The sequence below is a fragment of the Mytilus californianus genome, unplaced genomic scaffold (assembly GCF_021869535.1).
Source record: "Mytilus californianus isolate M0D057914Y unplaced genomic scaffold, xbMytCali1.0.p SCAF_7, whole genome shotgun sequence".
NCBI classification, from domain to species: Eukaryota; Metazoa; Mollusca; class Bivalvia; order Mytilida; family Mytilidae; genus Mytilus; species Mytilus californianus.
This window is the reverse complement of record NW_026262723.1, coordinates 42,127,562-42,144,522: the sequence shown is the minus strand read 5'-3', so window position 1 is coordinate 42,144,522 and position 16,961 is coordinate 42,127,562. Positions and strand designations below refer to the sequence as shown.

Here is a 16,961-nt window from a genome sequence, read left to right as displayed (position 1 = left end):
GGATTTTTATCATTTTAGATAAAAACAAAACCAAGACCTTCAGATAATTGCTTAACAAATATAAGGTGGAACACCATTTTTTGTGACAATGCACATCTATCATGTCTATATCTTTATTCTCAAACAGCCAAATTGGGGCAATGCATTACATCAGTTCAGAGACATGACCAAAAACAATTTGCAATATGCAAAATACATGATTTCAACAAACACACACATATAACTGCCACCAAAAAAAAATTTTATGAAGTCAAAAATTCTTTTACCAAGAGATTTCATTTTTCTCTGCAGGGATGAGCAGAAACAAACATATTCTATTCGATCACACTTGCAAAAATAGCAAGTTGCTCTTCACAAATCAGTATCTGAAAGTCAGTGGATAACCGTTGGCTCTCCAGTTTCCTCCATCAAGATAATTAACATCCATAATCATAAAACTGCATTAACATGATTAAACAAACAAATCTATCATTTTACAAAAATTTGGCCATTGTTAATAATTACTCACCAAGATCTACAGAAAAGACACCACAGACTTGATCCTTGCCATGTTTACGTAGACCCTTGCTCCGAGAGTAAGTTACTGAATTATTTGGGAATGATAAATTATGTGAGTATACCGAAGAATCACAACTTGATGGAGATTCAATGAAGTTGGGATCTAATGATGGATAGTTCTCTGGTGATGAACTTAAACTCAGTGGTTTCGAGTCTGGTCCTGATGTAGTTGTTGAAGATGATGATTCTGACATAGTCCTATATCTTGTCACTGAAATATCAGGAGTAGTTCCTGAAGTTTCTTTTGCATCTTCATCGCTTTTTCTTCTATAATTCAAGTCCGTTGGAACTTTTGATCTTTTATGAGGTATTTTTTCATTGATATAATTGACATCATTTGATTTTAAGTCACTAGATTCAGTCAGATGATCACAATGACCATTTTCTGTCACATTTTTATGAACGTTTTCTTTGAGTTCATTTAACATTTGATTGTAGTGAGCACCTGAAGGGCTTGGATGAGTGGAATCCGAACTGAGACTAATTCCTTCCCCGTCCGTTGATTGTGACATACTAGAACTACTAGTTGTGTCAAACTTACTCTCGTTCTTGTTTATATTATGTTCTTCACTATATTTATCATGATCTACTATCATGTCTTTTTCTAATTCTTCTGTCACAATCACTATATTGTCTCCTTCCATTTCAATACTGACTGATTTGTGTCGTATCTTGTTTTCTTTCACTTTTGCATGAAGTTTGTTTCTATTCAACATGGCTGCCAGCTGCTCTTCAGCCGTCAAACTATCACTTGTATCAGGAGAAGACATCTCCTCTACTTCTGTTTTTTTAACAGAACTGCAGTTGTTTCCCTTGCTGGTTTGTAAATTGTTTACATTTACACCAATTTTATTCATTCGCACATATTCACCTTTGAAATTTTTTTCATTATTTTGAACAATTTCTTCATGATCAGGCCCTAGTCCTGAATCGGTTTGTGATTTACTACTCAAACTTAACTTTCTCCCACTCTCATCAAATTGAGACCAGCTTTCTCCGCTGGCAAATTCATCACGAGATCCAACAGATACTTCAGAATTAACACTAGAATTATCTAGACTGTGTTTTTTCTTTGACCTTACTGGTCCCCTGTCTAAATAATATTCATAAACATCACTAGATATTGAAGATCCTCTAGGAGAACTGACTGGTGATGGTGTGGTGACCTTGCTAAATTCAGGTCGTGGTTGTCTTCGTGGGCTAGGCTTTATTGCAGTATCATCTGTTTTGTTTGGACTGTTTTCTATACTCCTTGGGTTTTTCTTCAAACTTGAATTTGGGATCCAGGTTAAAATAAGTGTTGGTCCTTTTGACTACAAAAGAATTAAGATTTTTTGGGAAATGATGAAAAAAGAAACATATCTGAAATACACGAAAAATATTGAGTACATGTTTAAAGTTTAAGACTAATATTTTCTAAAATTCAATCAATAAATATATACAGTGGTGGTACTTCTCTTAAATACTGACTGCATAAATGCCTGCAAATATCAAAACAGTTGATTCTTTCATAACAGTCTTCACAAATAAACCTAATCGTTTTTTTCAGAATCTGCAAAATCTGTTGACGTCATACAACAATCACTTTTGTATTGTTGCGTCAGACATTTTCTCTGATGATGTCAAATTTTATGGGAATGACTGTGATGGCCAGTAATGGCAGACAAATAGTGATAGGCCAAGATGTATGAAGAACGGAGACTAAAAGTTGTTTATACCTTTCAACATATATGTTTTTTAGTATGAATATACTCTTACAGAGTGTGATACATAAAAATGAAACAAATAATTCTTTGTTGATTTATTTGTATTATACTTAATTCAATTTTAATCACATTTATTGTTGGGTTTATGTCTTGTTAACTTCTCCCATTCATATTTACTTTATTTATACATGTATAAGCACAACAGTTTATTAGGAAATTTTCATGCGTGTCTAATTTTTGCAATTTTCGAGGTTGACATTTTACAGTGAAATTTTTCCTACACAAAGTTTTAACGGCTTATCTAAAAGAAAATTGGACAGATTTAACTAACCCATCTAAGGGCCAAACTGCAAACAAAACCAAATTAATATTTGTGGAATACCAATTTACTAAGACTCCGTGGGTATAGAACTCAGAATTAAAATGTTCACCGAAGTACAGATGTTCTACAGCCTTGTATGCAGACTTTAGATAAACAACAATATCAAATATCTATAACATGTTTCCTCAGTCTAAAAAATTGGTACCCACGAAAAATAAATGAATCCACTGAACAAAATTACCTTATCCATCTGAGATCTAATGTTAAGGTAGCCAGGATGATGTTCTGAGTCCATGGTCAGTGGTGCTGGTGGGTGGACACAAACATTATTCTTACAATAAATGATTTCTCCATCAAGAGGTGGAGGCTTTAAATCACTTCCACCTATACCTAACAAGTTGGTAGCCTTCTTAAATATAGTACTGAATGCCATGACTGGATCCATGAAACTTGTCACTGTTTTATCTTATCATGCTGAATCTGAAAACAATTAAAAAAATCGATTTAAGATTTAATGAAAATCAATCCAAAATGAAAGTGAGTTCAGTCTTTTTTTCTTTTCTTTTTTTTTCATTTAATAATCAATATTCATTCTAGTAATTCTCTGTAATTCAAGACTAGGGCTAAATCCCCATACACGTCATCATGCATGCACACTAGCTTATTTACAAGAAATATTACTGGTTTTGCTATGCATCATTTAAAATTAGTAGTTAAAACAGAACATCAATAAGATGTAAAAAGTAAAATTACAAAAATACCGAACTCCAAGGAAAATTAAAAACGGAGTCCCTTATCAAATGTCAAAATCAAAAGCTCAAACACATCAAACGAATGGAAAACAACTGTCATATTCCTGACTTGGTACAAGCATTTCCTTATGTAGAAAATGCTGGATTAAACCTGGTTTTATAGCTAGCTAAACCTCTCACTTGTATGACAGTCACATAAAATTCCATTATATTGACAATAATGTGTGAACAAAACAAACAGACATAATAGGCAAAAATGTCAAAAAATAGGGGTATAGCATTCAAATTAAAGCACAGACTGGTTATCTGACAGAATGGGGGGATAGCAATGTCCTCCTGATGACTGATACAATCAAGTGCAAAGCTGGGTTTGGATGTAAATGTAGTACATTTTGTACCTTTAACAATGTTATAATCTGGAATATGATTATATAAAAATCAATTACCGTACCCATTGAGTTTTAAAACATCCATTTTATCCTTCTGACAAAGTTTGATCTCAAGGTCATCTAAATACAGGTCCTTACTAAACATTTGACCGTTGTCAGTTGTAAGGTATTCAAATGTTACTATTCCATATATAGTGTCTTTTTTTTTTTAACAAATATAAATTCAATTCACAAATCTGTTTTCTTTAACATCATATAATACAGGTATACAAATATATGTGTATCTGCTTTATCAATTCCCAAAGCTTCTTACACGATGTTATAGGTTTTCTTACAAAATAAGTTTATTTTTCTTGTATTGATTACTTTTTTACAAAGCTGATGGATTTATCATTGATAGAAATCTACTTAGCTCCAGGTAATGTCAATATAAATCGCAAGTTCTACCGACTTTATGCCTTAGATAGTAATTTCACGGTGACACAACTGAAAAGTTAAATTTAATTTTACTGTTCATTAACTTTACTGTATATCCATAAATAGTATGATATAGCTAGTAAATACTTCTTAAAATTGAACGTATCTTTTAAACATGACTGTGACATGTTATCAATGAATTTCTTCTGACCAGCTATAAAATTTATTACTCCTTTGCAAGAGTTATCTCCCATTTCAACAGTGAACTTACAGCTTATGCATTAAATTAAATGCTTAAAACATCAAGGTTAAAGTCCCTTATGCTGTCATTAGAAAGTGTTAGAAAGCCTTAATGTAAATGTTTTAGAAAATACCAGACAGGGTAGATGCTGATAATAGAAAGTAACATATGATGAATGAAAAGAGAGAAATGCTTACAAAATATGAACTGCATGAAACCTTTACCACTTTGTTAGCATTAAGAAACAGTGTGTGTGAGTGTATTTAGGGTTTTTTTGTGGGGTGGTGTTTAAGGACATTTCTTTCTACTCACTTCAGTAAACTTGAAAAATAAATAATATCCTTCTATTATTTCAAACATAGTGATGATACTTTTCACAAAGATAATTATTGGTTCACAAAAGAAAGATGCCCATTTTAAACAAACACATTATTTCAAGGTTTATTTTCTGGATTTACTTTATAATCAGAATCAACCATTTTTATGCCCAACCCTAGTTGTACAGGGGTGGATCCAGCCATTTTCAAAAGGGGGTTCCAACCCAGGATATAGGCGCGGTTCCAACCATATGTCCCCATTCAAAAGCATTGATTGTCTAAAAAAAAATGGGGTGTTCCAACCCCCCCCCCCCCCCCCGGATCCGCCACTGTAGTAGAGGGGAGTAAGGTTTAAGGTAGTTTCTGTTTATATGAACATAAAACTCGTACACATGTTCAATGTGAAATGAATTGTTTAATATATATGTCAAATTTTAGTTTTGACCCGGATTTTATAGTTCACTGAACATGGAAATGTGACAATTTGAGGGACATGGCGCCCTATTGACAGATAGTCTTAAATATATATATATATATTTAAAATAAATTGGCCATAAGACTACACAAATTAAATAAAACTTACATACCCATTTAAAAAAATGTTTGTATATTATTTTTTTTTTCAGTTTCTAGTTGTATACTATCTCAAAATTACACATACATTACAAACTTACAACTTATTATCACTGTGTCAAAATATTTTTTCTTGCCTTTACATCAATTCAATGTTCTACTGGTTCCTTGTTTGTATTTAGCATGTTACTACTGAATCCTGACAAATCCTGGCAGACGGACAATAAATTTTTAATTAACATGTTTATCCCCTAGCCAGATGTGAACATAATCAAAAACGCGACAAATCCCCATTTATACCATTATTCCTAATATGAATTAAATATTACATAATAAATGATACAACACACAATTACTCACATTTGTTCTTGATAAAATACACAATTATCCAAAAAAACGTCAATAGATATTAGACCATATGTGTCATTTTGCCTTGAGTATAAACAATGTAAACACAGATGAAGTTTCTGTCATCAATACACATGTAACTGATCAATAAATTCTAACAACAATGGACACAACCATTTGACAAAAAAATTATGATACTCAATAACTGACTATATGACCACTATATAATTGGTAGCAATTTTCATATGATATATTAATAATCAATAACAATCAATTTCCACTTGTCATAATATTCCATAATAACTTTCGTTACAACCGAACCATTTCCCATTTACGTCATAACTCTATCATCCCAGTAACTTATATGGATTATTTTCATGCAAATGATGCACACTTGAAAAGAATTCGTACACCGCATATTTCCTTAAAAAGCAAAGTGTTGATGAAAACTTCTTGTTGCATGCTAAGATTCCTTTAATACCAAAACCAAAATAGTTGGATATTGGTTTTAGTCACATCACTTTTGGCTGTGAAGATTACTGATGAAAGCTTTGACTAGTAATAATTCATGCTGTTATCTTATGGCAAAGGAACCCTTTAAAAGACACTGGGAATAATAAAGATGTTTATCAAGATAATTGCAGACATTTGGAGTTCATACTCCAATTACAATCAGACAAATTAGTCTTGATACTGAACAGTTGCTTGTTTAATTTTCCTAAAATGTCTGATTAAGGCTTCTGAACTAGATGGGGGAAAGTAAAAACCACTTAAAGTCTTCACTTTAGCTTGGGTTCTAATATTCAGAATGACCCAAATGGTACTACCCGTGAACTCCTTACAATTAACTACAAGATATCAGTAAAGAAAAACCCTCGGGATCACCATTTTATTACACACAAAGATTCCACTAAACTATCTATTCTTTAATATGATCTACTTAATATTCAGAATAGCCTCAAAGTCCATGCAAGGAGACCTATTTTATGACACCAAAGACCAGATTTAGAGTCTTTCTGGTGCAATCCACTGGAAATTTGCTATGCTAAAGAACAACAATTTGAGGATTTCCTTGTGATACTAAAGTTTAACTGTAGTTTAAATTCTCAGTGACATATGTGTACAAATATACTAACCTTGTGTAAGTCATTTGCTGACATAAAAGGATGAAAGAGAACAACTTTACCATACTGAAGTTAAAATAACTTTTTCTAAATATTTCTATAACCTTGTTCTAAAAGGCACTTATGAAACCATACATAAATCAGGGTCAAATTGCTTATACAGTTTACAACCAAATCACTGGCAATAGCACACAGTGCAGGTGGCACGTTTTGGGCTACCAAAGTTGAAATAATACAAAAACTTTAGTAACATGAAAATCCATAACCTTTTTTTTCAGAAATGCTACACCAGTGCAAATAAAAAATACTAACATCAAGTTCTACATCAAATTACTATATTAGTCATATCATTCAATCATACATATATGGACAATTGAACGATCCTGAAATGGTATTGCATTATGGAGAAATTGTGGTTTCCTACTTTCTGATTGGTCCAAACATCATTACAAGGATGCTGAGACAGTACAACATAATATACAAGAAGGATTGCAGTGAAATTTCTGAATTAACCCATCATTGACCTACCTCTGGGATTTTAAAAACTAAGCTCTTCCCTTAAGTGTATTTGAAAAAAAAGGGAGAGTCAAATGATCATTCCTAGTATTTGAAAAAAAGGGAGAGTCAAATGATCATTCCTAGTATTTGAAAACTAGAGGCTCTCAAGAGCCTGTGTCGCTCACCTGTATTTACTGATGCTTTGGAAATCATGTAAAATAAGGTTAAAATCATAATTAATAGTATTAGATATTAGATATTATAATGATATCTAAGATAATAACAAAAAACTGCAAAATTTTTGTAAAATTACTAACTCAGGGGCAGCAACCCAACAACGGGTCGTCGGATTTGTCTGAAAATTTCAGGGCAGATAAATCTAAATCTGATGAACATTTTTGCCACATGTCAGATTTGCTCTAAATGCTTTAGTTTCAGAGATATAAACCAAAAACTGCATTTTACCCCTATGTTCTATTTTTAGCCATGGCGGCCATCTTGGTTGGTTGGCGGGGTCATCGGACAAATTTTTTAAACTAGGTACCCTAATAATGATTATGGCCAAGTATGGTTAAATTTGTATCAGTAGTTTCAGAGAAGAAGATTTTTGTAAAAGATTACAAAAATTTACGAAAAATTGTTAAAAATTGATTATTAAGGGCAATAACTCCTAAAGGTGTCGACTGACAATTTTGGTCATGACAACTTATTTGTAGATCTTACTTTGCTGAACATTATTGCTGTTTACAGTTTATCTCTATCTATAATAATATTCAAGATAATAACTAATAAAATGCTTCGCTGGGCGCAGCTTGATACGACCGCAGAGGTCGAACCCTGAACAGTTGGGGCAAGTATGGACACAACATTCAAGCTTGATACAGCTCTGAATTTGGATTGTGATTAAATATTTGACACAGCATAGGTTTCTGACACAGAAAGAATGTGGTCTAAGAACTTCAATTTTTTTAATTTAACTATTATGGTCCAATGTCCAAAATCAAAATACATGGTTAGATTCAGCATATCAAAGAACCCCATATATTCAATTTTTGTTGAAATCAAACAAAGTTTAATTTTGGACCCCAACTTGGACAAACTTGAAAACTGGTCCCATAATCAAAAATCTAAACACATGTTTAGATTCAACATATCAAAGAACCCCAAAAATTCAATTTTTGTTAAAATCAAACTAAGTTTAATTTTGGACCCTTTGGACCTTAATGTAGACCAATTTAAAAAACAGGACCCAAAATTAAATATCTAAATACACGGTTAGATTTGGCATATCAAAGAACCCCAATAATTAAATTTTTGATGAAATCAAACAAAGTTTAATTTTGGACCCTTTTGACCTCAATATGAACCAATTTGATAGTGGGCCCACAAATAAAAAATCTAAATACATGGTAAGATTCAGCATATCAAAGAACCCCAAATATTCAATTTTTGTTGAAATCAAACAAAGTTTAATTTTGGACCCAAATTTAGACCAACTTGAAAACTGGGCCAAAAATCTAAAATCTAAATACATGTTTAGATTCAGCATATCAAAGAACCCCATATATTCAATTTTTGTTGAAATCAAACAAAGTTTAATTTTGGACCCCAACTTGGACCAACTTGAAAACTGGGCCCATAATCAAAAATCTAAACACATGTTTAGATTCAGCATATCAAAGAACCCCAAGAATTCAATTTTTGTTAAAATCAAACTAAGTTTAATTTTGGACCCTTTGGACCTTAATGTAGACCAATTTAAAAACAGGACCCAAAATTAAAAATCTAAATACACGGTTAGATTTGGCATATCAAAGAACCCCAATAATTCAATTTTTGATGAAATCAAACAAAGTTTAATTTTGGACCCTTTTGACCTCAATATGAACCAATTTGATAGCGGGTCCACAAATAAAACATCTAAATACATGGTTAGATTCAGTATATCAAAGAACCCCAAGAATTCAATTTTTGATGAAATCAAACAAAGTTTAATTTTGGACCCTTTTGACCTCAATGTGGACAAAGTTGATAACGGGGCCCAAAAAACAAAAATCTAAATACATGGTTAGATTCAGCATATCAAAGAACCCCATATATTCAATTTTTGTTGAAATCAAACAAAGTTTAATTTTGGACCCCGATTTGGACCAACTTGAAAACTGGGCCCATAATCAAAAATCTAAATACATGTTTAGATTCAGCATATCAAAGTACCCTAAAAATTCAATTTTTGTTAAAATCAAACTAAGTTTAATTTTGGACCCTTTTGACCTTAATGTAGACCAATTTGAAAACAGAACCAAAAATTAAGAATCTAAATACACGGTTAGATTCGGCATATCAAAGAACCCCAATAATTCAATTTTTGATGAAATCAAACAAAGTTAAATTTTGGACCCTTTGGACCTCAGTGTGGACCAATTTAAAAACGGGGCCCAAAATCCAAAAACTTAATACACGGTTAGATTCAGCATATTAAAGAACCCCAAGAATTCAAGAATAAAACCCCATTGAAATTGATCAAGAAATAAGCAATTTATACGAAGTATCTTCTTTTGCACAATACTGTGCAATTGAATATTTCTTGCTATTGTGCAATACTGTACAATTGACAATTTCTTGCTATTGCGCAATATTGTGCTATTGGATATTTCTTGCTATTGCGCAATACTGTGCAATTGAAGATTTCTTGCTATTGCGCAATACTGTGCAATTGAAGATTTCTTGCTATTGTGCAATACTGTGCAATTGAAAATTTCTTGCTATTGCACAATACTTATTATATAATAATTTACACATCCTGTTTGGTGTGTATCTCCTACCATATCATTATTATTTGCTTTTAAATATTAATCAGAAATAACCAACTTAAAATGGAAAATTTTAAAAGAAAAAAAAAAGGAAAAAAAGAAAAAAAAAGAAAAAAAAAAATCCCCCCCCAAAATTTTTTGAACCCCCTTATGATTCATCACCCCCAAACTCAATCCCAGCCTTCCCTTTGTGGTATGGTACCTTGCAGTACAATTTCAGAAAGATCCATACACTTGAACACAAGTTATTGTCTGGAAACTAGAAAAATGCTTATTTTTGGCCCCTTTTTGGCCCCCAATTCCTAAACGTTTCGGGCAATTACCCCCAAACTCAATTCCAGCTTTTCCTTTGTGATATGGAACCTTGTAGTACAATTTCAGAAATATCCAAACACTTACACACAAGTTATTGTCATGAAACTAGAAAAATGCTTGTTTTTTGCCCCTTTTTTGGCCCCTAATTCCTAAAATTTTGAGGCAATTGCCCCCAAAATCAATTACAGCCTTCCCTTTGTGATATGGAACCTTGTGGTACAATGTCAGAGAGATCCATACACTTACACACAAGTTATTGTCTGGAAGTTACAAAAATGCTTATTTTTGGCCCCTTTTTGGCCCCTAATTCCTTAACTGTTGGTACCATAACCCCCAAAATCAATCCCCACCTTCCTTTCATGGTATTGAACCTTATGGTAAAATTTCATGGAGATCCATTCACTTAAACTAAAGTTAGAGTGCGAAAACCAATGTGTCTTCGGACGACGCCGGACGACGCCAGACGACGACGACGACGACGACGACGACGTTACACATCCTGTTTGGTGTGTATCTCCTACCATATCATTATTATTTGCTTTTAAATATTAATCAGAAATAACCAACTTAAAATGGAAAATTTTAAAAGAAAAAAAAAAGGAAAAAAAGAAAAAAAAAGAAAAAAAAAAATCCCCCCCCAAAATTTTTTGAACCCCCTTATGATTCATCACCCCCAAACTCAATCCCAGCCTTCCCTTTGTGGTATGGTACCTTGCAGTACAATTTCAGAAAGATCCATACACTTGAACACAAGTTATTGTCTGGAAACTAGAAAAATGCTTATTTTTGGCCCCTTTTTGGCCCCCAATTCCTAAACGTTTCGGGCAATTACCCCCAAACTCAATTCCAGCTTTTCCTTTGTGATATGGAACCTTGTAGTACAATTTCAGAAATATCCAAACACTTACACACAAGTTATTGTCATGAAACTAGAAAAATGCTTGTTTTTTGCCCCTTTTTTGGCCCCTAATTCCTAAAATTTTGAGGCAATTGCCCCCAAAATCAATTACAGCCTTCCCTTTGTGATATGGAACCTTGTGGTACAATGTCAGAGAGATCCATACACTTACACACAAGTTATTGTCTGGAAGTTACAAAAATGCTTATTTTTGGCCCCTTTTTGGCCCCTAATTCCTTAACTGTTGGTACCATAACCCCCAAAATCAATCCCCACCTTCCTTTCGTGGTATTGAACCTTATGGTAAAATTTCATGGAGATCCATTCACTTAAACTAAAGTTAGAGTGCAAAAACCAATGTGTCTTCGGACGACGCCGGACGACGCCAGACGACGACGACGACGACGACGACGACGACGACGACGCCGACGACGCCAACGTCATACCAATATACGACCAAAAAATTTTCAATTTTTGCGGTCGTATAAAAACTGCAAAATTTCCTTAAAATTACCAATTCAGGGGCAGCAACCCAACAACAGGTTGTCAGATTTGTCTGAAAATTTCAGGGCAGATAGATCTTGACCTGATAATCAGTTTTACCCTATGTCAAATTTCCTCTAAATGCTTTGGTTTCAGAGATATAAGCCAAAATCTACATTTTACTCCTATGTTCTATTTTTAGCCATGGCGGCCATCTTGGTTGGTTGGCGGGGTCATCGGACACACTTTTTAAACTAGATACCCTAATGATGATTGTGGCCAAGTTTGGTTAAATTTGGCCCAGTGGTTTCAGAGGAGAAGATTTTTGTAAAAAGCTAACGACAACGGACGACGACGACGCCGACGACGGACGACGAACGCCAAGTGATGAGAAAAGCTCACTTGACCCTTCGGGTCAGGTGAGCTAAAAAGGGAGAGTCAAATGATCATTCCTGTAAAGTATGGTTCCAACCAGTCAATATGATGTATCATTTCCAATCTTGTTTTCAGGAACCTAATAATATGGCACCATATCATACAATGTAACTGCTTTGAATATATAATATTATATATCATTTATTATAATATACTTCTGCAACTAGATTAAGAAATTACTCAGAAACTAGATTTCAACTCCCTCAGGCAAATTTGGTTTGGCTATTGTTTTTAGGTACTTTTTGGTCATATAGCTCTTCAAATACCGGTATTTCAGTTCTGATACATCCTTCGCTTTCAAATATTTAGTTTTGAGCATTCCTGATGAAGGTAAACACAAGAAAAGAGCTTTGAATTCAAAATTTACAAGGTGTTGTTTTAATTTTTAGAGATAATAATGAAAATGTTCACCCATATACATCACAGGAACCAATATGGCACTGTATCAAACTTCTCTCTCAAAATGTCCTATAATCACCTTGAAACAATGTAAAGCATTCATAAACGTTCTTAAAAACTTTTGAAAATATGACCCCTCTAGCATAATTATGATGCAGTTTATCAATTATCCTTTGCATTCAGTGCAGTTTGATTACTTTTGGATAAAAACAGAACTGAAAAGGGTCCATGGGAAACTAAAACAGTTTAATTAAGCTACGTACAGAGGATGTTAGAGGAATCCTGGTAAAAACTACTGGTAGTTTACATCTTCACTCAAAAAGACACCAACAGGGCTTTGGAATATGATGTGTTATGTTTCTTGGCACTCAGTCTATATTACTATATGAAGTGCTTTTTCACTCTTTTTAAACAAATGAAATAGCTGCAAGATATTTTCAAAGCCATTTATTTCAATAAATTTAATTGATTAATGTTGTTGATAACACAGTGTAATACTGAGATGTTTGACATTTTGTCAATATTCTTATTTATATCCATTACATATCATGTTTGATGTAAACTTCTGGTGTATTTTACAAACAGTAAGAATCTTAAAAGGAATTCTGGACTAAACTTTTCTTTGTTACCTGATATTAAATACAGAATGCTTGTTGTACACAGGTGTTGATTTATCAAAATACAGGAAGTTAAAAATCTGAGCACAAACATGAAAATAATTCCATGTAAGTTAACAAATATCTTTGTGTTAGTCCTTATTCGAAAGAATCAATACCTCAATATCCTATATCCCCATTACCTATATTTTAATCCCTGCATCTACCATTCCTCACCTTCTAATTCCTGCTACCCCCATCACTCCTTACCCACTAATCCCTCTATCCCTGTCACTACCTATATCTTAATCCCTGCATCTGTCATTACCTATATCTTAATCCCTGCATCTGTCATTCCTCCCCTTATAATCCCTGCATCCTTAACATTCTTCACTACCAATCACTCCACCCCTGTCAAGACCTACATCTTAATCCCTGCATCTGTCATTCCTTCCCTTATAATCCCTGCATCTGTCATTCCTCCCCTTATAATTCCTGCACTCTCCTCATTCTTTACTACCAATCACTCCACCCATGTCAAGACCCACACCTGAATCCTGCATCCTTCATTCCTCCCCATATAATCCCTGCATCCTCCTCATTCTTTACTACCAATAACTCCACCCATGTCAAGACCTACATCTTAATCCCTGCATCTGTCATTCCTTCCCTTATAATCCGTGCATCCTCCTCATTCTTTACTACCAATCACTCCACCCCTGTCAAGACCTACATCTTAATCCCTGCATCTGTCATTCCTTCCCTTATAATCCGTGCATCCTCCTCATTCTTTACTACCAATCACTCCACCCCTGTCAAGACCTACATCTTAATCCCTGCATCTGTCATTCCTTCCCTTATAATCTGTGCATCCTCCTCATTCTTTACTACCAATCACTCCATCCCTGTCAAGACCTACACCTTAATCCCTGCATCTGACATTCCTTCCCTTATAATCCCTGCATCCTCCTCATTCTATACTACCAATCACTCCACTGCAGTCAAGACCAAGACCTTAATCCCTGCATCTGTCATTCCTTCCCTTATAATCCCTGCATCTGTCATTCCTTCCCTTAGAATCCCTGCATCCTCCTCATTCTATACTACCAATCACTTCACCCTGGATAAGACCTACACCTTAATCCCTGCATCTGTCATTCCTTCCCTTATAATCCCTGCACTCTCCTCATTCTTTACTACCAATCACTCCACCCCAGTCAAGACCAAGACCTTAATCCCTGCATCTGTTACTCCTCATTATATGAATATCTAAGCAAATAACTTAGATAATCAGTTTCAAGGAATTTCATTTTTATCTCCATTTTTAAGGTTTATATCAGAATCATCATGATCATATGATAATATAAATAATAAATCTATAATCTGGAATCAAACACAAACTAGAATGGTAAAAGTAATGCCAACAAAATTCAAACTTGATCTGTGTTTTGTGGTAATAAGCATTGTGTACAAGTTTCATAACATTTGGTTGAGGCAAACCTAAGTTAGAGAACGGAAACCAATTTCGCGAGTTATGGACGGATGTACAGACGACAAGGGTAAAACTTAATGCCCCCTCTGCTATGGTGGGAGTATAAAAAAAATTAATTCTAAATAGACATACATTGCTAAGAGATTCCAATCCATTTTAAGATATATAAATCTCATGAGTTTACTTGATATTCTTTACCAGTACAAAAATGTATTCCTAGCAATCAAAAATGACAATCAATGTTAGAAAAACCGTAATTTTATCTTTTAAAAATCAACTTTAATTGTTCTGTGGGCGTCAGCTCTCACTGTTACAGTAATAAATGACTTAAATTAATGTTTTCAGCTTTTTCTTTTTGAAGAAAACCCTAAGAGACGTATAAATTGTATGTCAAGATTTATACTTCATAGATAATAAGATTCTGAAAGTTTAAGAAACCTGATAAGGCAGTGATTATAAAACACCTTTCTAAAAATATTTCCACTGAAATCTGTAAAAGACAGACTGAATTTAATGTTTCAATTTAAAAAAAATCCAGAAACCACATGGGTGCCCTAACCGAGTCGTTGATCTTTAGGAAATTTAATTTCCAGTAACCAATTTTATATCAGGTTCTTTTTTTCTTTTTTTGTTATTAAGACTGTGAAGTCTGCTGACAGTTTTTGTCAAGCAATGGAAATCAAATATTTGACCAGATTTTTGTTAATTAAATAATTGCTACTGTAACATTGACATTTGACCAAGTGACCTCTGGCTCAAAATCATCAAGGAAAGGAAAATTAACAATTGGAAAGGAAAAGCAATCAATTTGGTATGATAAATTACCATGAGAAATCCATGACATATTTTGTTGAACTTTAAACCTTTATTCCACTTGACACAATATATAAAGTAACCTGTAACCTATGTCATGTCAAGTTTCTTTTTCAAATCAATTTCTGATGAAAAACAGTAGGAGATATTTCCTTTCTAATCTAATATAATAAACTCTCAGACAGAAAAAGGAGAGGAATAGACAGAGTTTATTTCAGAGATCAGTTCAATTATGTCTTGCTACCAAGCTGTAATATGTAGAAGTGATTTTGTCAACCAAGTACAGCATATTAATGAACAAATATGCCAATCTCCAAAGACAGTAAAATAGAGTCTTTATCACATTTACATCACTTCAAAGATAGTGAACTTGATTTAGGTCTGTGCTCAATGTTATTGCATTTAGTCAATTGTCTCACAAAAAATGAAGTCAGTAAGTTCATGTACTAGACGGTGGCAATCTATACAAGGACTCACTAGGGCAAATGTTTCTCTTTCCCATCTGTAACTTTGCTTTTATTGATTTTAAAAAAAATGGTCTATTCTTCAGTAATTTTTTCATTTGATGTAACAGTAACTATTCATTAACTAGAGGCTCCAAGGAGCATGTACAGATCACCTGGCATTTTTGTATAAAATTGATACATTAATGCACAATAACATTTGTGTTGAACTGAAACTATGTGGGCAAAAATCTTGCCTTGCTGATAACTCGCAGGTTTAGATAGTCCAAAGTCCACAAAATAAAATGTATATGTACCTTTACAATTGTTTTAAATACTGAAGTTTACATATGTACATAGTTACTTACATGAATGCCAAAGAGCAAATATTTAATAAGTCAAATGATATCATGAGTTTCCTTCATTTGACTTTTGTAAATTTGAAGTATTATTTGTTAAATTCAAAATACTGTTGTTTATCAATTAAAATATTCTTAAAATATCTTCATTCATTAGCACATCAAAGGTCCTGTCCTATTGGTAACTAATTAACTGCAACAACTGTAGGTGTAATACCACCAAATCATAGTACATCACATCCGGTTGCATACGAAAATAGATCGAAAAAAAAATATTCCCTTGAATTTGACAGTTGTAGGTAATTGATCCTACATTTCATTGCAGTAAAACAGTTCTGGGTCATAAACATATATCTTGGGTATTTCAAAGCACCATTATTTTTTTGTTTGTGGTTACTATAGAATATTTTGGAAACTTGAGGTTACATGGTTACTAAAGCTTGTACACAGGTTAAAAAGGGGGAAAATTTGATTGGTTAACTTCCAGTGATGGTTATTTTCTTATGTGCAATGAAATGTTAAGTGAATTTTTTTCTATAGTACTGGACAGGATAAAACTTTACTCATGCCAAGTATTTCTTTATTTGAAACAAAGATAAATTCTGCACAATTTTTTGAAAAGTGCAAATTTAACAAAGACTAATAGGGGAAAATCAATGGTGGTATTACA

General features: G+C 33.4%; 1 protein-coding gene across 1 annotated transcript in view; it reads right to left on the bottom strand.

The window, feature by feature from the left end:
* LOC127709465 (TBC1 domain family member 16-like) overlaps positions 1-16,961 on the bottom strand; it is a 56,982-nt gene that overhangs the window by 23,617 nt on the left and 16,404 nt on the right. The window contains exons 3-4 of the mRNA XM_052215048.1: positions 2,828-3,066; positions 509-1,871 (exon numbers count right to left, since the gene is read on the bottom strand). Of these exons, the coding sequence (XP_052071008.1) occupies positions 509-1,871; positions 2,828-3,031 (1,567 nt within the window). The 5' untranslated portion in view covers positions 3,032-3,066. The remainder of the gene's footprint in view (positions 1-508; positions 1,872-2,827; positions 3,067-16,961) is intronic.